This window comes from Quercus suber, unplaced genomic scaffold (genome assembly GCF_002906115.3).
Source record: "Quercus suber isolate HL8 unplaced genomic scaffold, Cork oak 2.0 scaffold_716, whole genome shotgun sequence".
NCBI classification, from domain to species: Eukaryota; Viridiplantae; Streptophyta; class Magnoliopsida; order Fagales; family Fagaceae; genus Quercus; species Quercus suber.
The window spans coordinates 30,466-53,161 of NW_027070157.1; the positions used below are offsets into that span (position 1 = coordinate 30,466).

General features: G+C 34.2%; 2 protein-coding genes across 3 annotated transcripts in view; one reads left to right on the plus strand and one right to left on the minus strand.

Annotated features, from left to right (window-relative positions):
* The window catches only part of LOC111998795 (sugar transporter ERD6-like 6), a 38,360-nt gene extending 16,635 nt beyond the window's left edge, over positions 1–21,725 (minus strand). Inside the window, exons 1-18 of one of the 2 annotated variants that reach the window (XM_065766544.1) lie at positions 21,181–21,722; positions 20,961–21,023; positions 20,778–20,867; positions 20,598–20,657; positions 20,441–20,506; positions 20,296–20,361; positions 20,121–20,196; positions 19,842–19,906; positions 19,603–19,695; positions 19,353–19,433; positions 19,165–19,249; positions 18,620–18,666; positions 18,448–18,510; positions 18,289–18,348; positions 18,086–18,142; positions 17,944–18,003; positions 16,927–17,041; positions 16,516–16,854 (exon numbers count right to left, since the gene is read on the minus strand). In XM_065766544.1, coding sequence (XP_065622616.1) covers positions 16,742–16,854; positions 16,927–17,041; positions 17,944–18,003; positions 18,086–18,142; positions 18,289–18,348; positions 18,448–18,510; positions 18,620–18,666; positions 19,165–19,249; positions 19,353–19,433; positions 19,603–19,695; positions 19,842–19,906; positions 20,121–20,196; positions 20,296–20,361; positions 20,441–20,506; positions 20,598–20,657; positions 20,778–20,867; positions 20,961–21,023; positions 21,181–21,366 — 1,446 coding nt within the window. In that variant the 5' untranslated portion in view covers positions 21,367–21,722 and the 3' untranslated portion in view covers positions 16,516–16,741. Of the gene's footprint in view, positions 1–16,515; positions 16,855–16,926; positions 17,042–17,943; positions 18,004–18,085; positions 18,143–18,288; positions 18,349–18,447; positions 18,511–18,619; positions 18,667–19,164; positions 19,250–19,352; positions 19,434–19,602; positions 19,696–19,841; positions 19,907–20,120; positions 20,197–20,295; positions 20,362–20,440; positions 20,507–20,597; positions 20,658–20,777; positions 20,868–20,960; positions 21,024–21,180 lie in introns of those variants that run through there. The other variant, XM_065766545.1, reaches the window with a different exon arrangement.
* Positions 11,661–16,558, plus strand: LOC111998793 (uncharacterized). Its single transcript, XM_024030900.2, has 4 exons — positions 11,661–12,365; positions 15,449–15,538; positions 15,650–15,717; positions 16,042–16,558. The coding sequence occupies exons 1-4, from the start codon at positions 11,736–11,738 to the stop codon at positions 16,175–16,177; spliced, it is 924 nt and encodes a 307-aa protein (XP_023886668.2). The 5' UTR covers positions 11,661–11,735; the 3' UTR covers positions 16,178–16,558.
* Positions 21,726–22,696: the final 971 nt, after the last annotated feature.

Genomic DNA, 22,696 nt, shown 5'->3' on the forward strand with positions numbered 1-22,696 from the left:
CTACAAATAGCATCAGACAACTACAACAAGACCACAAATTTCTTGAAAAGAACTTCTAATTATTTTTAGTTCAGGTACTTTGTATCTCGTGTTCCAATTTTACTTACTCAATTTTTTTTAATCTTTTTTAAATGTTTGTTGATTTGCAAACAACCTCATCACCTAAGATAAAACCTGATTATCTTATCACTAAGGATAGACTTCTACAGACTTAGGACTTGTATTTGGTGTTGCTGTCGGATATGTCCTTATCTCTATCTCTTGTATTTGAACTCAAACTAGTATGATGATTAGTATTAGTAGAATCCTTAATAGGGCTCAAGTAATCACAGCATAGACAATTATGTTTTTGATTTTGAAACTTTTCTTTGAAGAGTTGAGTTGTTATTCCATAAGATCAAAACAATGTAATTTGATATTTCCTAATTATCAAAACCATGGAAATGGATGGTGGAGCTATTGGATTTGTATGTATCTTTTTTTCTTTTTTTTTTTTCTTTTTTTCAGAGGGCGGGTTCATTAATTCTTTAAACTTTATTTTTACCCTACAAATTTATCCTGAAGATCCCATGTTTTGTTTTTAACTTTTAAGTTATTTTTAGATTTCATTGCAACGGCGCTTAGTAATTAGATACGACTAATCTCCACACAAAGAGAGGAGAAATTATAAGGTCCTCATGGTGGACAAGTGATGTGGTCCACCATTCTAGTAAAAAACTCTCACTTGTTTAAAATTGTAGAGTTTTAAATAAAAACTAAATACTGACTCAACAATTTTAAATAGGTGTGAGTCTTTTACTGGAATGGTAGACAAATGACGTGGTTCACTATGAGGACTATATAATTTCTCCAAAGAGAGAGAGTTGGGCTAACTTCCGATTTCTTGATTCTCAAAAATATAAATATAAATTCTGATGCCTTTTCATTCAATTGTGCTTGAAGATTTTGTAAAAAATGGATGAGGTTTTATTTACGGGAGAAAAAAACTAAGGAAGGAAATAGTTGAAGGAATTGTATAGAAAAAGAAATTACAATGAATGACTTAATAAGGAGAGAGAAAAATACAGGAGCATTTAATAAGGAAAGAGAAAATGAGTATGCTATTAATTTGTTAAATATTTAATAGATGTAATGGATAATAGTGTTTTAGTTTTAACCGTTTGATCTTTTGGAAATCAATGGCTTAAAAAAGGTGTAACTTTTGTGAAGTTACACTAGGTGTAACTTGAACCCATCTCATATATATATATATATATATATATATATTATGAGGGGAGATCACATTTTTACACCCTAAAACTATACCGCATTTTTGCACTTACCCTATATATTATGAAAGTGCACAATCAACCCGTAAACTCAAACTCATGTGAAACCAATTAATTGGATGAACTCCATATCTCTTAAGAGTCTCATTTTCACCTAACCTTTCTTCACCTCCCCTCTTCTAGATCTCAAAAACTCCATCCTCAAATGGTAAACTGACTGATGATAGTATTGGACTCAAGTAAATCAAAAGCTTTAAGGTCTCTTTGGAGGCAAAGGGTAAGACATTAGAAATGAAGGTGTACATGAAGATTGTAACTTGGTTTGATTTAAGAGTGTTGTAGGGTCCATTTAGTTGGATGGATTTTTGAGAGGATGGAAAAAAAAAAGGAGAGAAAAGGGGAGGTGAATGAAATTTATTGGGATGTTTGGTTGGGTGGATTTATGGAAGGAAAATAGGTAGGCTGGGTGTTTTCTCCTNTTTTTTTTTTTTTTTTTTTTTAAGGCACCTCTAATTGTTATATATATATATATATATATATCAAATAACAAAGAAAAATAAAATAAAATAATAATATTAATGATGTGTTCATTTTTATAAGGTGTTATTATTTTAATTTTAATTGATAATAATGGTTTTTTTTTTTAATGATTGTAAGGAAATTACTTCTTATATTATGCAATAGGGGCATGAGAATAATTTTATATAAACTACATTTTCTATCTCTCTCACTTTTCTTCTCAACTAACCAAATTAGTTTTCCATCCCTCTAATTAGGGGTGTTCACCACCGCCCAAACCGCACCAAAACCACCCGCAAAATGACATAACCGCATCACACCGCAAGTAATAGTGCACTGCACTGCACCGCACTGCACCCTCTCTATATATTAATATATTTAATTATTTTTAATATTAAATATATTATTAATAGTTTAATAACCCTAGTTTAAAAAAATAATAATTTGACAACCCTAGCAAGTGTTGATTAGGAAAGCCAGCCCAAAATAAAGAAAAACTAGCTCAATAGTTTAAAACTTGGACCAAAATAAAGGAAAAAATTAGTTTTGGCCTGGGTAGAAAAAAGCCTAAAATTTGAAAAATATACCAACTTCAAATCATTTAAACCGCATCTTATACACCGCACCGCATATGCAACCGCAAAAATGAGGTGCGGTGTGGTTATGATTTTGGCTAAACTTTAAACCACACCGCACCGTACAAGTAACTGCAAAAATAAGGTGCGGTGCAGATATGGTTTTAGCTAAACCACACCGCAAAGTGCGGTGCTAAAAATGGCCCAAAACCGCACCACGAACACCTTTACCTCTTCACCCCTCCAACCAAACACAAATGAAGGAAACTAAAATCTTGTCTATTTTCTTTATTTTCTATCCTTTCACTTTTCCATCTTTCTAACCAAACAGATCCTTACGATCATTTTCAATGAAGATCAACTCAATCAATTCTTTGTCACCACTATTACTGACAATGGTTCAATTTTCCTCTCTGTCCCCACTATCTCATTTCACTCTCTCTTTTTTGTGATTGTATTTGAGATGAGTTTGTTGTATTTATTTTGGGTTTTTGACAAATTTGAAAAACTCATGAAAGAGGAAGAAATGAGCTAGTGTGATTTGTTGTTGGCTTATTTATGATTTGTTTTTTATGAGTTGAGAAAAGATTTTCTGTGGTTTTATAAGGGATTTTTATTTTTATTTTTATTTTTTAGTTTTTTAGGTTTGCGAAAGTGGATATTTGGGCTCGAGATGAGATTTTCTCAATTGGTGATGGATAGAGTATTTTTTGTGGATCTAGGCTCAACACAAAAGATAAAATCTATTCCAACAGTTTAAAACTGTTTGGTGCGTGGCACCTAGTGGGTCCAGCCCACTTGCTTGCCTTGTCAAAGCTCATTTATGAGCTTGGTTCCAAAAGTCTTCATGTCAGCATTGCCTCTGCATGAGACTTGACTCAAGCTTGTTTAACATGCTAAAGGAAGAAAGAAATTTGGGTGAAGCAAAAAGCAAGGTTTGACTATTGAGAAATGAAGCTAAGCGTGTTGTACATGTTGAAGAGAAAAGAAGAAAAAGAAAAGAAAGGCTATTCGGCCTAGAGAGCTGAAGCAGTGTGTTATTCTTGGCTATTGTGTGTGAGTTCAAGAGAAAGCAAAAACACAGAGCAAGAGAGAGCCATTCGGCTATTGTGAGAAAAACACAAGTGAGAGCTTCAGGTGGTACAGTCCGAATGAAGAGATAGAGAGTGAGAGTGTGAGAGAGTGAAAAAGAAAAATGAGACATTTTTCTTTGCTCAAGTTTCACACAAAGAAGATAAATTGGTGGAGTTCTCATGGAGTTTTTGAGTGCTACAACCATAGAGATTTGGAGTATTCAGAGGAAGATTTTGCTACTGGCTTTGTGGTGAGATTGTATTTACTCCTTGAGATTTATTTGTTGTATATCCAATTTATTGTGAACTCAAGTTTAGCATAAATTTGATATTTGTAATCTCTATTTCATAGTGGATATTTTTTGGAGCTGCCCTGTGATTTTTCCCTCTACACTAGAGGGTTTTCCACGTAAGATTTGGTATTCTTGTGTGATTGTGTTTATGTGGTGCTTGCTAAAATTTTTTTGTTTCCATAATATTGCTATTATTTGGTAGTTATATATTTTTAATTCACACATAGACATGGAGGGGACTAGGATTTTTTTTCCCAACAAAAACAGCCTCTAAAAACACTAAAATCACTTCTAAAGGCTCATATGGATCGTTGTGGCAACTCAAATCACCACAGGAAAAGTGTCGCAGCAGGTTATTAACAGGCTAAGGAAAATTGCCAGAGCAGAACATACAACACGACAAGGTCTCACCATGTTTCCCTAATGATCAGGGCCACTGCATTTATGCATTGTATAAATGTGATAAGCTAAAAATCACTTTTTTATTTATAAAAATATTCTAGGGAGCCCTCTTTCTCTTTTTATTCATTACTTCATTTTATTTTATCTTATTTTAAGTATGTGGGGACTATTCAGCTGTGTCCTCCCACCCACTGGCATGCCTATATATATATATAGGTAGCATTAATTCCTGATTTGGTTGGACAGTTCAGTGAAAAAAAAGAATCAAAGAGAGTGCTCTCTCTAATTAATATTATTTCTCTTATTTAATGTATATGTTGGATTGTGTGGCTAAATAGCCTACAATATGGATGTTAAACTGTGTGATTAAATAACCCATAATGTGTATGTGTGTAATTCTCAAAAGAAATTACTTTACACAATATTTTATATGATATGAGATGATTATTATTAATAAAATTGTTTGAATAATTGAATTGCATGTTTTGGCTATGATTGGCTGTTTGGGTTTGACATAGCGAATATGCAGTTGAGATTTCTCAAGGATAATAAGTTGTGAATAGAGACAGTGAGTGGATAAGAGATTTGATTTTAATGTTTAAATAAACGTTAGAAACTTTAACATTTATGTCTTAATTTGTAAGAATTGAAATGAACGTTGGCAACTTTTGTGAGTATTTAAATATCTCACTTAATATCTCTAGATAAGATAACCACACAAAAATCTTGTAAAAAAAAAAAACTGCAATCAAAACACTATTTCACTTTTAGATATTTAGGGCTCATTTGATAATATTGTTTTAATTACGTTGTTTAAGTGTTATGAAAAATATATGTTATGTTTTAAACAACAAAAACTATTATTTAAACAATACAACTAAACAACTCTCTTAGGTTTGAATTTACCATTGGTTTAAATTAAAAAAATATGACATTTAGGTTTGAATTTACCATTGGTTTAAAGTTAAAAATATGACCTTTAGGTTTGAATTTACCATTGGGTTTAAAGTAAAAAAAAAAAAATGACATTTAGGTTTGAATTTACCAAGTTAAAAAAAAAAAAAAAAAAAAGACTTTTAGGTTTGAATTTACCATTGGGTTTTAAGTTAAAAAAATATGACCTTTAGGTTTGAATTTACCATTGAGTTTAAAGTTAGGTTTGAATTACCATTTGAATTTCAAAATTATGACCGGTGGATATAACAATAAAAATTATGACCGTAGGGTAAAAAAAAGAGAATGACCGTTGGTAGGAGACATCGATTCGGTCACCGATTCTAGCAATACAGTGGTCGGAGACATCAATTCGATGGCGGTAGTCGGAGCAACTATTACAACAATCGGCCCATCGGTGATGGGGGTACAATGGTCGGAGACACCAATCCGGTGGGCGTCACCAAAGCCACTATTTTGGTAGTTTGGGCATCAACGGCGTTCGTCGAAGCCACTATTTTAATAATCCACCCACCGGTGGGTCACTATTTGGCGATAGGTGGGTGGCGAGACCAATCCGGCGACGTTCGCCGGAGCCACTATTTTGGTGGTTCGGCCATCGGACCTCCAACACGAGCGGCTCCATTGGCCGAGCCACCGGTGTTGGTAGTTTACTTAAAATATAAGTTTAAATTAAAAAAAGTATGATATTAGAGAAATAATAAAAAAATGGAGTATAATGAATATTTTATTGAAATATCTTGTAAAATAAATGAACTGATGTGGTATTTTATAAAAGTAAATATGTAAAATAAAAAAAGTAAGTTTTTAGTGTAAAAATAGATGTGTAAAATACACATACTGATGTGAATGTTCTTAGTGTTTTAGTTGAATAAGAGTTGTATTTCGATTTGAGTTCTGTTTCAATTTTGCTTCCGTGCCACTATCTTCCAACTGTCAAGAACCCCACCCACCCGTTTTTGGCTTCTTGTCTTTAAGGTAAACGTGCCTACATTTATTTTAGCACCAAATTCTTTTTTGTACAGAACTTTAAGGCAATCATAAGTTAGATAAGATAGGTTGTGAGTCTTTATTTATCATTTCTATATAAATTAATAATTTTTTTTTCACCGCTTGCAAATTAATTGTCACCTAAGAGTTCTGTCAAAAAAATTCTACTCCTACATTTTCTCAAATGCTAACACTATTACAAATTTTATTATATAAAATTTACAAACTAACTAATGTAGCAATGAATAGTTTGATAACTTTGAACCCAAGTAAATGAATATTTGTTATAAATTAAAAAATATATAAAGACAAAAATAGGAAATATGAGAGTAAGATTATACCTGAATTATTTCTTCTCCAACCGTCATCCACCTCGTCATAGTATTTCTAACACNCTCATTTGATAATATTGTTTTAATAACGTTGTTAAGTGTTATGAATAAGTGAGTGAAATATGAAAATATATGTTATGTTTAAACAACAAAAACTATTATTTAAACAATACAACTAAACAACTCTCTTAGGTTTGAATTTACCATTGGTTTAAAATTAAAAAAATATGACATTTAGGTTTGAATTTACCATTGAATTTAAAGTTAAAAATATGACCTTTAGGTTTGAATTTACCATTGGGTTTAAAGTAAAAAAAAAAAAATGACATTTAGGTTTGAATTTACCAAGTTAAAAAAAAAAAAAAAAAAAAGACTTTTAGGTTTGAATTTACCATTGGGTTTTAAGTTAAAAAAATATGACCTTTAGGTTTGAATTTACCATTGAGTTTAAAGTTAGGTTTGAATTACCATTTGAATTTCAAAATTATGACCGGTGGATATAACAATAAAAATTATGACCGTAGGGTAAAAAAAAGAGAATGACCGTTGGTAGGAGACATCGATTCGGTCACCGATTCTAGCAATACAGTGGTCGGAGACATCAATTCGATGGCGGTAGTCGGAGCAACTATTACAACAATCGGCCCATCGGTGATGGGGGTACAATGGTCGGAGACACCAATCCGGTGGGCGGTCACCAAAGCCACTATTTTGGTAGTTTGGGCATCAACGGCGTTCGTCGAAGCCACTATTTTAATAATCCACCCACCGGTGGGTCACTATTTGGCGATAGGTGGGTGGCGAGACCAATCCGGCGACGTTCGCCGGAGCCACTATTTTGGTGGTTCGGCCATCGACCTCCAACACGAGCGGCTCCATTGGCCGAGCCACCGGTGTTGGTAGTTTACTTAAAATATAAGTTTAAATTAAAAAAAGTATGATCATTAGAGAATAAAAAAAAAAATGGAGTATAATGAATATTTTATTGAAATATCTTGTAAAATAAATGAACTGATGTGGGTATTTTATAAAAGTAAATATGTAAAATAAAAAAAGTAGTTTTTAGTGTAAAAATAGATGTGTAAAATACACATACTGATGTGAATGTTCTTAGTGTTTTAGTTGAATAAGAGTTGTATTTCGATTTGAGTTCTGTTTCAATTTTGCTTCCGTGCCACTATCTTCCAACTGTCAAGAACCCCACCCACCCGTTTTTGGCTTCTTGTCTTTAAGGTAAACGTGCCTACATTTATTTTAGCACCAAATTCTTTTTTGTACAGAACTTTAAGGCAATCATAAGTTAGATAAGATAGGTTGTGAGTCTTTATTTATCATTTCTATATAAATTAATAATTTTTTTTTCACCGCTTGCAAATTAATTGTCACCTAAGAGTTTTGTCAAAAAAATTCTACTCCTACATTTTCTCAAATGCTAACACTATTACAAATTTTATTATATAAAATTTACAAACTAACTAATGTAGCAATGAATAGTTTGATAACTTTGAACCCAAGTAAATGAATATTTGTTTAAATTAAAAAATATATAAAGACAAAAATAGGAAATATGAGAGTAAGATTATACCTGAATTATTTCTTCTCCAACCGTCATCCACCTCGTCATAGTATTTCTAACACTAAATACATATATCTCTCTCTTTGTTATGAGTCCTAGTATTTTATCATTTCAATCACAACCTTACAATGCCTCTTGTACTACCTATTATAGAAAAAAAAATTGTAGGGAGAAGCTTTAATTGAAGGAGTAACTATCTGCTCCTAAAGAGTAGCACAGTGCCAGCTCTACTATAGAAGCAATTGATGTCATCGCCTAAGGCCCCAAGTAGAAAAAAAGCCCAAATGTTAATTTAATTAAGCCTTAATATTAGCCAATCAATAAAATAATATTATTTTCATCAAATGAAAAACAAGAAAAGAGAGAGAGAAATGTTATGTTCACAATATTTTTCACAACACTGTTACAACAAATGCTAAGTATGCTTTTATGGATGGCAAAACAATAATTTTAGTAATGGTTTTAAATTATAACTAGTAACAACTTAACATTTAGGATTTGTTGTGAAATATATTGTGAAAGTAGCACTTCTAAAAAAAAAAAAAAACAATACACAAAAAAAAAAAAATTCACAACATTTTTTATAATAATTGAGTTGACAAACTTACCACTATTAATCTACCACATCAATAAATGTAAAAAGTTTTGTCAATTTTTTTGTGTCCATAAACTTTTTATAAAAAAAAATATCTGCATAATTCATGTTAATTTGTAAAAATTTTGCGTCTAAAACAAGGTAATAAATTTTAAGTAATATTTATTTTTTTAAAACCATACTTAAATATATAAAAAACTTCGATTTCAATTTTCGTATTAAACCCCTAAAAACATTAACTCACCAAGGGGCTGTTTGAATTTGCAAGTTTTCATAATTCATCACTCTGTTTTCATCACCCATAACTCAAAATTAGTGAGTCTCATGGCAAAAGGGTGTGTTTGGATTTGTTTTGAGTTTTTGTTTTCATCACTCAATTCTCACTAAATGGAGTGATAAGTAATGAAAACTAGAAACAAGTTTTTGGTGTTTTTGAAACTTAAGGATTCGTTTGGATAGAACCTATTTTGTTGAAACTAAAAACTAAAAATACTGTAACAAAATAATTTTTAAATGTGTGAATAATATCGTGAGACCTAGTTTTAAAAAAAAAAGTTGTTAAAAAGTGAGATTTGTAAGTCATGTGCATTATTCACGAACCCCATAGAACTGATAAAAGGGACTAAAAAGTCAACAATATACTATTATTTTTTTTTATAAATAGTAACCATTTGTCCCCTAAACGCGTGCACAATAGTTAAAAAAAAAAAAAGAACAAAACAAAACGTAAACACAAGACGCAACGCAGAAAACATCAACGCAAGAAACGTGGATCCAAACTTGGATCAGTAAGAGCATCCGTAGCAGCCGTGGCAAAAATTATGCCATTTTACAACATCAAAAGCCTACTTTATTATTTTACCACATCATTTTACAACACTCCATTTATCAAATGTTCTATACTTCAATTCTATACATTAAAATAATATTTACACCATATTAAAATAATATATTAAACTACTTTCCCCCATCATCATCATCATCATCAACAACATCGGCACAACCACCTTCGCTGCAACAACGCCGACAGCCACCATCGGCACAAACCTACATCCACCAACACTACCTTATAAATAAAAATAAAAACCACAACCAGAAAAATTGTTGCGGCCACAACCGCCAGAAAAACAACAGAACCCACCACCGGCCATCACCCCCACAGCCCACCACCACTGCCACTGTCACCACCCATAGCCCACAGCCCACCACCACAATTAGATCAACCCAAATTGTAGCAAAAAAAAAAACCACAACCAGAGAGAGGTAGAGTGAAAGGCAGACAGAGAGGAGAGGGAAGAGGTTGAGATCGACGGTGGCCTCGGGCTGAGATCAGCGAGATCGAGCGTGGGTGAGATCGGCGATATTGAGCGTGGGTGAGATCGAGCTACACCGTCATCGTGGGGGAGATCGTGGGTGAGATCGTCGTCGGAGCTACGCCGTCGTCGCTGGAGCGTGGGTGAGATCGTCGTCGGAGCATGCCTTCGTCGCTGCCAGACTGGTCGAAGAGAGAGGGAACTGTTACAGGGAGAAGAGAGAGGGAATCGGAGAGTGAGAGAGAGAAGAGAAGAAAAAATGAAGGGAGAGGAGAGAGAAAAGAGAATATAAAATTATTTTTATTTTTACAACATCTGTCCATATTGTTGTAAATTTGTAACAGTACTATAGACATGTGGATGCTCTTGGATAGTAATTTCGCAATAGTTTGGCAATTTCATGAGGAACACATTGGGCCACGGTAGAGAGTAGTCAAATCTAAGCTCAGACTTTTGCCCTCTTCAACACTCCAACAACGGCTACACTAGTCACGTGCTGACTCCCCTTCACAAGAAACACAAGAAGTTCCAGCAAAATCCACATTTTCTTCAGAGCAAAATCTCACCCGCACACCGAAGGACAAAAGAATCTCAGCCCTCCCCATCCATGGCCTCTCTTCTCCGATCTGCCTGCCGTTCTTTTTTTTTTTGGTTTAATTTTAAGTCTTGGTTGGTGTGAATGTTGGAAAGATGGGTTGTCGATTTTAGCAAATATACCTTGTTCCCTCAAATGGGTTTTCTTGATTTTTTGTGTTCTGAGTTTGGTTTAGGGTTTTAGATTTTTTGGGTATTGCTTTGATTGGATCCAAGGAAATTGCTGATTGTTCCCTGTCAGCTTATGAACTCAAAAATTGTCTGGCTCTCGGTGTTGTGATTTTCTTTGAGTTGATCTGTACCTTGGGGTTTATGTGAGAATGTGGAGATTCATGTATTAAAGCCTGGTTCTTTGTCCTTTATAACGAATGTGTTTGTGTTTGTAGCACTTGCTTGCTGTGTTGTTAATACTTAATATCTATAGCCTTTTGTTTCTAGCTTTGTGAATGATAATTTTTACCTGACTGTTATTTAGTAGTTTAGTCACTCCCTGATGCCAGTTCCTCTAGTAGGGGTGTAAGTGCTTGTAATCTTTTTAAAATCCTATCGCGTTCACCCTTAACTCGCCCATCTACATTCTGTGGCAAAGAGAATAAATGCTAGAAGCCATCTTATTTATGACCCTGGTTTTTATCTTTGTTGGGTCACATGTGGAGCTTCTTTTAATGAATATTAGAAATTTTATTAAGGGTAAATTACATTGACATCTCTAAGGAATGGAGAAATTAGACTTTTTATAACCGTTTTTCAAGAAATGACGCTCCTCAAATTAGACTTGTTATAACCATTGATGGGCGTTGAGAACTAGAGCGTGAATGGAGAAGAAATGTGATGGTAAAGTGAGGTTTCAACTGGTGAGGGGAGTTAATAGGGCCGGGTAGGGGTGTCAGGTGCACAGGTGAGGTCAGAATGTGTGGATCTCAGTTTTTTTAGCTTTTTTTGGTTGAAAATATGATTGCGTGATGGGTGCCAAACGGGCTAAGTATGATATTTTTTATTATTTTTGGGTGATAGAAAATGAGTTTTATACAGTGACAAGTGAATGATGATGAAAATTAAATGACGAGTGATAAATGAAGTAGAGTGTTGGATGAGTGACATTTTTTTTAAACCAAACAGCCCCTTAACAACCTTTAAATTGCTTTTTTTATTCATTCTAACTATAAATCTCAAGCTTTTTCCTTGATCAGTTATCGACAGTGAGAAAAGAAAACAAAGGAACTTAAAACTGTGACAGAAAGAGAACTTGGCATGGTGAACCATGTGGCTGCACTGAGGCCCATGTTGCATGGGCTAATGAAGATGGCAGGTGTGAAACCCTACACAGTGGAGATCGAACCAGGCACGGTCATGAACTTCTGGGTCCCCCTAGAGACCCTGAAGAAGAAACCCACTAAAAAGTGTGACAAGCCCGTGGTGGTCCTAGTCCACGGCTTCTTCTCTGACGGCATAATGACTTGGCTGTTCCAGGCCTTTGCTCTATCCAAACAATACTCAGTTTATATACCGGACCTCCTCTTCTTCGGTGGCTCTATCACCGACAAAACCGACAGGTCACCGAGTTTCCAAGCGGAGTGTTTGGTTGCGGGGTTAAGGAAGCTCGGGGTGGAGAGGTGCACTGTGGTTGGGTTTAGCTATGGTGGGACGGTAGCGTTCAAAATGGCTGAGCTGCATGCAGACTTGGTTGAGGCCGTGGTGGTGTCTGGTTCAGTCATAGAAATGACTCACTCCATCAGAGATACAATGCTGCAAAACCTTGGGTACTCTTCGTTTTCGGAGATGTTGTTGCCTACTTCCGTTGAGGCGTTGAAAGCTCTTCTCTCTGTTGGTGCTCAGAAAAAGCTGTGGTTCCCAGATCGCCTTCACAAAGACTTCCTTGAGGTTTGCTTGCTTGCTTTCACAGTTAATGTTGATTATTGTTGGGTTAAAATAGTTAAACTTTGATTAATTAATTCAATTACCCAAGTTTACTAATTAAGTTAAATTGCTTACAAATCATGAAGACACTAACAAATCATCAATTAAATTAAATGTAGCGAAAATTAGATTGACATGGTAATTTGTTGACAAATGGAGAAAACCTCTCGCAAGGCAAAAATTCTATCGGGTGAATTTAAGATCATCCTTTCCAAGAATCCACTAATCAATAATCAAGCAGTTACAAGTATAAGGAATCTTACTACTATCCTGGTCTATCCCGAAATACCAACTTACAATTGAACATTTACTCCAATACCCAATTGAACTGAATCTTGCAGTAGTCTTTTTTCTTTTGATGCACAAATCTCCAATCTATAATTAACCCTTTTGCATAGATCTAGTATGTGACTAACTCTAGCAACTTGAATGGATGTTGTTGGTTGCAAAATTCTTCACTTCATCAACAATGAAGATTAGAAAGTACTTGGTTGTAAAACCATATGGCATATAAACGCAGTAGCTTCTTACAAAGAAAAATAAACTTTTAGTTTTTGTATTCATATGTGACGGCTTTTAAAATAAGCCTTATATATGTCTAGAATTGTGAAAGAGGAAGAAGAAAAAAAAAAAAAAAAAAACCCTAAACAAATACATAAGTTTAGGTAGAATTTTAGATCTGGAAATCTGAAAATCGTAATTCTCGATAGATCAAGTTTCTGTTGACCCATCTATTAAACTTCTCATTTAGTCCGATAGTAGTATTTGTTGAGCTATCTGTCAAGACTTAATGAAATAGCTTTTCTTCACTTGTTTCTTAGACTAATCTTTATGTCTTTTATATGAACACTTGATATACTTGAACAACATATTTTTTGATGTATTAAACCCAACTTAGATCTACCAAATTACAAGTAAAATACATTTTATCAAAAGATTAGTCAATTACATAAAATATGACCCTAACAATTATATTATGCAGCATATATAGCATGCAATTCCGTTATGTTATCTACGGTTTTTTTAGTAATCAGTTCACATACTTTTTGTGAAGGAACTACAATGAGAATTTGGTTCAACTAGCATCCTTGCACAGCAGTCTATTAACCACTTCAATAATTAGACACGAAATCATTTTCTAAACTACAAGTTCCTAATCAATTTAACTAGGAGACACGAAATCATTTTCTAAACTACAAGTTCCTAATCAATGTATAGAATCTTCATAATTTGGAACTAATAGTTTCAAGAATGTCATTCTTTTATAAAATATGATAACATTTATTTCATTATTTTGTATAATTATCTAGAACTCAATTAATAAAAGATCCATAATAGCCATATAGTAGGAGAGTTTATTTTACTGTTTTGAACAAGTGAACCAAATCATTTTGATTCTTTTAGATAATTAAATAAATTTATTTAAGTAATAAAATATTATTTTAGAAGAATATGAATGGAAAAAAAAAAAAATTAAGTTGGATGTATTAGGATGCTTTCCATATGAAATGGATTCTTTTGATGGTTCAAGTTAAAAATTAAAAATTTCAAGAAGTATAAAATGTTAGGCCATTTAATTTTTTTTTAATAAAGTAGTATTTTATATACCATTAGATTTAAGAAATAAAATCTTAACGTTAAAATAAATTTTCTCTATTTAATGCATCAATATGCTATTTTTTTCCTTTCTCTTACAACAAACCCACTCTTTGAAATCCCAAATGCAGCAACAAGTAGCCATCTAGACCCATTCTCTTGAATGTACAACTTTAATGGCTTAGCCCAATAACAAGGTTGCCCAAGCTGAGATTTGGGTTCCTTTTGGTTTGCTTCTCACAGAAAGACTTACCATTTTACATTCTTTTATGTCATTCTTACATTCTGCTATATTATTTTTTGCAATCTAATGTATCGTGTAAAATTTTGCTATACTGGTTATGTTAATTATGTCCCTGATTAATTTTTCCCGACATAACTTATCCTCCTGCCACAAGATATTTGCTTTTAAACCTGTAAACGCGTGCCAATATTTGTGAACTAATTTACATGCATTTATTAATAGTTGTTGTCTTTGTTTTTGGATGATGGGCTTGTGCAAAATCGGCCCTTTAGCAAGGTTTTGCTAGAATAGTGGGCCAGGCCCAACTCTCCAACCCACAGCATAACAAGTCCTAGCCCAGCAGAATGGGCTCAGCCCAATAGAACAAAAAGGCCCCCACACTTACTAATATGATATTATGAGTTCTAATCTTAGTTTGTTAATGGATAAATGTTGAAAACTGATTGGAGGTAAAAGCTATTGCTATAATTGACTAGGAATTTAAATGCATGCTGTGTTGACTTCCTTTCTTCATTTAAGTAATTCTAGTTGGAAATGGGAGGCTCATTTTATTTTTTTGACAAAAAAGGAGGTCACATAGTATTTTTCTTAAAGGGACCCTTTATTCAAATGAATATTATCGAATTTTAAAGAAGTACGAAATTTATTTGAAAACTTTAGGGCTGGGGTTGGGGAGTGCATTTTAATAAAAGGGACTTCTTATGAATTTCCAAAGGGTATAGAATAAAATATAGAGACTTTTGAGCTCCCTGGTTTCCACGTGGTGCCATTGTTAATCTTCTCAATCACCACTTAGCAGTTTGAACTTTGAAGGAAGTTCCTTCAAATTAATGTGGAGCAAAAATTTTTCTTAAAAAAAATATGTTTATTATATTGGCAACAGCAATTGAATAGTGTATTTTATCCAAAGTTAATGAATAAATGTCGTGGATAAACTATAAAGTATGTATGACATAATAATAAAATCATGAACGAAATTAGAGTAAGCATCCAATTTGGTGAAGACTGTAGAATAATAACAGAACTTTAGTGGACTTACTATATAACTCTGACATCAAATTGGAGGACTAGATGAAGTGAACATTAGCATTCGTATAAGCATTATATGCACTAGTGGCTCTTTCTATAACACATTTTCAATGGACATTAGCATTATTCATAATAATTCTTGTGGCTGGTACTAACTGGAGTCCTAGAGCAATTATAGGTGATGTTCACCAACAGAAAGGAGAGAGGCGAACTCCTAGAAGGCTTAGTCATTAGCAACAAGGATACCAAGGTTCCCAATTTTCCACAGGTAATCCGCATTTTGTTTTAGATCTAATGTTTATATGTACTTGCATTTTGTTAGTTTTTTTTTTTTTTTCCCCAGAAATTATAGCCTTGTAGCACCTGCATATTTTTGCAGAAGATACATCTCTTATGGGGTGAGAATGATCAGATTTTCAACCTGGAGCTTGCCCAAAACATGAAAGGGTAGGTCTAATAACTCATTGAGATCACGACGCTAATTTGGGCCATTTACATAGCAGGCCTATTTGAGAAATTATTCACTCAAATGACAAGTCCTTCCTCCTCTCACAAGGGGTGTGGATTTTACTAGGGAGGAGTGAGGACGGAGGACTCCCGTATGAGTGGATAAATTCTTGGGTTTTTATTGATGCATCTAATTACCCAATTAATAGGTCAATTTACATAAGCTATGGACCCTATTGTGGCCTCCACCATAAGCAAGAGAAGTACTAATTTAAAGCCTTAAAGTTGAACAAACTAAAATGATTTTAAATAATGTGATTACAGGCACCTTGGAGAAAATGCATCATTTCAAGGCATACCGAAGGCTGGTCACTTGGTTCACCTCGAACGACCTTGTGTTTACAATAGGTGTCTGAAGCAAATCCTTGACTCCTTCCACGCAAATAAATCCCAAAAATGATAATACCAATAGTAAGTAGGCCAAAATAGCCAAATACCACTATTTGGCAAAATATGTAGGAATCTACCACTGTTTACGAAACTCGAGTTCCATGAAAAATAGCCACCAATTTTTAATGTAACTTGAGTTTTACAAACTCGAGTTCCAAAAGAGTCGTATATCCATATATATTTCCAAAACAATAGTAGATTTCTACATATTTTGCCAAATTGTGGTATTTGGCCATTTTGGCCCTAGTATGTACCCATTATTTGTACTCTGCGCCAAGCTCAGTGTTAAATTTCACTGAAGAACAATATAGTTTTAAGTGTTTAACATTTAAATAGGTGAAGCTAAGATTGTTTCAAGATTTGAATAAAATTTTGCTTTCATTTACTTTTATCATATCCGACTCCATAGAGCAACTGCTGAGAGACTATTGTCTATACATGATACCCTATAAATAACATACAAAAGGTTTGGAGAGAAATTATGTAGATGATCCCTGCACCTGCATGTGACGCTTTCTGCATGATATTTGCTTCAAAACCAGTTTAAGATGAATACATGCATGAGCAACAAAGTTCATCTAAATGACGACTGAATCTCTTCCAGAGTTCTTCCTTTAGTTTCAGGAACCCAAAGTGACACAAAGACAACAGTAAAAGCAGAAACCAAGGTGTAAATCGTGAAGGTTCCTGTTGTAATGAATGAATCATATCAGTAAAAACATGACACACATATGCACATGCACACACACAAATGTATACCTCCACTATTCCAAGTCAAGAGTAAGTTTGCAGTCATTGTGATCGCCCAAGATGTTAGCCAATTTGCCAATGTTGCTATGCTGCCAGCAAGGCCCTTAATGTTCACGGGAAGTATCTGAAATGTGCAAGTTGGGTGCCCAACAAAAAAAAATATTAGCACTACAAAGCAAAGTGATTCATTTCAAAAAAAAAAATTTCTATTCTAAAAGATATACAAATAGACATGTTATCTACAGGAAAATTCTGAGTTCATCAACCTCAATGAACATTTCAAACATTTAACTTTTGGACACAAATATTTAAAACATTTTTACCCTTCTGATGATGCAGAAAAATTAAAATATTGAGGTTCTATGAATCTATATTTTGTAGTTTAAATTAGGGAGAATCTCCCCTGGCCCCAGGGCCTAGATAAATATACAAAGACCTCCCTTATACTTCTGAAATTACAAGTATATATCCCTAGTAGAGTTGTCAGCTCAAGAGACACCATTATTTTGTCTTCATCCTCAATCCTATACTCATCTCTATCACTGAACTCAAAAGTTCATCCAATGACCAATAACATCAAGAAAATCACCTTCACCATTTCTGGCACCTTCTATAAAACTGAAACCTTTACCTCTAATTGCAGAATTATAAACCCTACATCCAGCAAAACAGCCATTCCTCGTTCTTAACAATGGCAAGAAAGGTAAATAAAATTTCTGCAAATACAAGGGAGATCCTTGTATCATCAACTAACCTAGGGAAGAGTGTAATGTTTTCTTTATCTCATCCAAGAACAAAGATATTCAACTCAACTAAACTCACTCATGCCAAAGCTCATAACTGTAATTTAGTAACCAATGAATAACGAAGATAAAATATTGAGCTAATTTCAGCTATCCAGAGTATGACTAATATTACTCATCAGCACAAGTGAAAACTTAAGCAACTGAAAGTACTTCATCAGATAGTCTAGACCTTACGCGACATAAACAAAAAATTTTCTTATTAATAGTGACGATTGCATACCTCAGACATTATAAGCCAAGGAATAGCTCCAACCCCCAGAGAGAATGAAATCACCAAAGCCTGTGGTTAAAGTTGGTCAAACAGACTGAAAAGTCCTTGAAGAGTACAAACTATACGTAACACTGCATATGAGAAACCATACCACAAGCCCTACGAGTGATAGTATACCAAAAATGCTAGAATCTTCTGATACAATGTCCTGGTATTGATGAAGAAGGGAAAAGAAAGAATTAAAATGCAATTTAAACATGATATTGATAGGCGCATGTCATGCCTGCTTTATAAGCCCTAAATCAAAATGAAAAGTCTTATACATATAAAATACTGGGGAAAAAAAAGACCTACTTCTAGATAAAATGCGACTGCAACAAGGAGAAGGCTCAGAGTCATTCCAGTGGATGATATCTGCATGTGATTTCAGATTTTGTAATTTTTCTCCAGGCCATGTACACAAATAACCATTTTAAGGAAGAAAAAAAGAAAAAGAAAGAAGTTCCGACGCACAATAAGAAGCAGCTTGCGACCAGCTTTGTCCACCAACCAAGTTGTGATCCCAGTAGCAAGAACCTACGGAAATGAAGGCCTATTTTAAGCTACTCAAATAAGAGCTTATTTTGCAATGTTTGGATATCTACATGAAGAAGCACACAATTGTATGTATTGGGTCAAATCTTACCTGAATAACCCCAAGTCCAAGAGTTGCAACATTACTTGATGATAGCCCTGTTTATATTCATAGCAGCTGATTAAACACCAAGGTAAAATAATGGAATGCAAGCCACCTTCAATATTGAAGCATGACTATAGTAAGAAAAACCTTGGTCAATTTGTACCACTGATCCACTAAGGATGTATTAGATAGGGTGAGAGTTCCAGTGTGAAAAGGCAAAATTGGGTACGTATATTAGTGACCTTAACATAGGTAATTCACTTACATTAAATAATCCTTTTAACATGGAAGCACAAAGAAAATTTTAGGCAATTACAAACAAACAACCTGTGTTTCCTTCCCATTTTGTGGAAAATGCTTATTGGATAGATGTCCAACATCAGATTTGTCCTACAAATATATCATACCCATATGCATACTATCATGAAAAAAAATGCATGCTTCAGACATTTTAAGTCTCCATGCAAGATAAGAATCTGTCAGATTCTTAATTTAAAGCTTTAATGAATAATATAAGAACAGTTCAAAGCCAAAAGAGATGTTGGTCTAACCAGCACTTTCAAAGATGTTACTTGAATAGAAAAAAACGCCATTGATACCACTGAGTTGCTGTAGCACAAGTAATCCAATTCCTATCTGCAGCATATGGTAGTAATCCATCAGAAGGGGATTCTAGTTTAAAAGAACAGAAAACAACCTTACAAAAATTAAATAATTCTTTTAAAACAAACCAGTCTACCGTTAAAGGAAACCAGTATCTCTTTCTCTTGAGATCTGAAAACCGGATTGTGGTCCTTTTGCTTGTTGATGCTACAGATCTCTGTAAAAATTACATCGATAATAAATGATGGTAATGTTAGAAAGAGAGTTGAAGTTGCACTTGTGCAATAAGATTATTAATGTCATCCAGAACTTTATCGTGCCGAATGTATTTCACTAAGCTTATAGTCATGTTGGATTTGAGAATTAACTGGTAGAACATTCAATACCTTGATTTCATTCACTTCAGTAGAAATGTCTGTATCAAAACCCCGTAAAACTTGCAATGAGGCTTCAAATTCTTCGGTCATCCCCATCTTGGCCTAATTCGCACCCCCCCCCCCCCCCAACCCCCCCCCCACCAAACACCATAAAAGAAGGGTAAAAGAAAAGACATGCAGGAGAAAATCAGCAAAGATAAAAAGATATCAGAATCCAATCAATACAATATTTATTATATGATTCTTACCAGCCACCGAGGAGATTCTGGTATGAAAAACAAGCCAGGAATCAATATTGTACATGGCAAAATTCCTGCAATGATTTGTACAAGTTTCCTTAATTCAATCCGCGCATGTATCAATGCATTCCATAGATTATTAACGTTATGTACAACCAAGGCCATAAAATACTTTAACAGAGGAAAAGCCTTTTTAAGTACTTCAAAGGGTTATAAATGATTTTGTTGGCCAAACAACATTCACTACTTTGGAGGAAAAGCCCACAGTATGGCGTCCTAAGCTCTTACCTAAAACTGCAAGCATCCTCCAGTTGACAAACAGACCCAATAGATAAGCCAGCATTATTCCAGTAGTCACCGCGAGCTATACAAGCAAGAAATCGACTTACTTCGATATCATTTAATAACAAAAGCAGCAACAATAACCGAGTTGAGAGACAAGTAAATACACAACCAAACCAACCTGGTTAACAGACCCAAGGGATCCCCTCATGTTTTGTGGTGATATCTCAGCTATATATACTGGAACCTAAACATAAAAATCACACTAATTAATTCCATTGAAGGATTACATCTATATAATAAGAAATGAGGGGCTTCAATGTTACCGTGTAAGATATAATACCGACGCCAAATCCTTCCAACAACCTTCCCATGTATAAAAACGACACATCCTACAAAACGCGGCATAAACTAAATGCAACATAAAAAGCTTGTAAACAATGTAATACCAAGAAGATGATCAAGTAATCAGTGATCACTCACTTTGGCAAAGGATATTGCTAGCCATCCGATTATATTAGGAATTGCGGCAATCATAAGTGACTGCGATTTGGCAACACAAAGCGGCAATCAGCAAAACTAATATTGCAAATATTGAAAAGCTTTCAAGCATATAACAATGCGAATGCAAAAGAAAATGAAATTCAATGAAATGTATAATACCCCTTTACGCCCAATGTACTCTGAAATTTGACCACTTGCAATTGCCCCGATCATGGCACCCACATTTGACAATGAACCAAATACAGAGAACTGTTTTTTTTTTTTTTCAAATAAAACAGTGTCAATCAATAGCACAAAAAGAAAAGGAAAAGAAACATAAGGAGAAGCAAAAAAGTGACACACCTCTGAGACTGAGAGTTGCAAGTCCTTGACTATTTCGGCTTGCGTAGGAGAAGAATACCCACACTGTAAAATTTTTAAGGAAAAAAAAATGTAAAGGGAAAGAATAATTTTATAGACACGTCCAAATCGCACGCCCAATTTCACAACACTTTTCTACTCGCAATCGCCGAGTCACGAGATTGGATGTAATATTGGTTGAGGGAAATGGATTAATACGTACGGTGAATCCGAATTGGATGGGGCCGAGGGCGACGATGAGGACGCAGAGGACGACGGAGATAGAGCCGTCGCGAATTATTTGGGCGGAGGAGGTCATGATGCTGGACTGCCTGGACCCCATTCGGTACCAGCTCCCCGTGTGGAGGAACGGCTTCTTCAGCTCCTCAGATTCGTCCCTGAAACTCATGGCGGTCGCTTCTGTCTTTTTCAGAGTCCCGTTGCTGTCAAAGATCAGAAATATTTATTTTCGAGCTGTACCTGTTTGTCGAAATGCCTCAGAGAGAGAGAGAGAGAGAAGAGACGGGGAAGAAGAGTAATAGTAATTATTAAAAAAACAAAAGAAATTATTATTGAAGGGACAAAGACAAAAGTGTGAGGTTGTTGGTGTGTGACTTCTGGAAAGTGAAAACTGACAGATATAATAAAAATGGTAATGACGGAATTGATTTTCGCGCTTATCCACATTTTTCTGTTCTTTTTTTGTTTTTGGGTGCTACAGCTGTGTGAGAGGGATGCGATCATGCGACCGTATCAACGACACTGGAATTCATTCATTCGCTCTTTAACAGTTTTTCAAAATGGATTCTCATTCTACACGTACCTTCTTTTCTGTTCAAGCGATATTGGCGTTCTCTATAATCTCGTACACTTCTAGAACCTCTTTTTACTTTCTTTTTTTTTATCAACTTCTATACGTATTTGTGTATATATATATATATATATTAATCCGTAAAATTGAGAGAAAGTTCAATGCGTTATGTGGTGATTACACCATAATGATCTACTTAAGTTTGTGTTATATGTCTATTTAAGTTTTTAATTTTTGTAACAAGAGAGTTAATGAGTACACAATACTAAAAATCTAATATTAATAAACTATAAAATATAAATAAATAAAACCAATTACATACACTCAATAAAAATTACCATACAATAAAGATCATCACATGTTCTATCTTATTAAAAATTAAAAAAAAATTATCACAATTAGTATTAAATTTAAGTAAGAATTTTAATATGTGATTAATTATGTTTAATTTAAAAAAAAAACATAATTTGCTTAATTGTTTATATTTTTATGATAATTTATTTTAAAATTTATTTATACGTATGCAGGTGTTACATACTATTTTTTATAAATAATTTGACTAATTATTTATATTTTTATAATAAAAATTATGTTTAATTTTAAATAAATCCATGACGGGACTGACGAAGTTCATGGACGCACTGACAATTCCATCAACACGGACGATTCCATACTCAGGCTAGGTGAGTCGATCATACGCTTTACTGACGAACATATCCGGACCATTCAATGCAGGCAAAACGGTTCCAGAGACAACTGTACAGTCCGTTGAAAAGTAATAATAGCACACTAAAGGGCCTCAGGCGTTACGAAAAGGATCATTAAAAACCTTCATAACTACCCAACGGCTAGAAGCCAGGAGAGGGTATATAAGCCTCCCACATTGTTGAAGAACAGGTACATACACACAGAAAACTCACTGAGACAT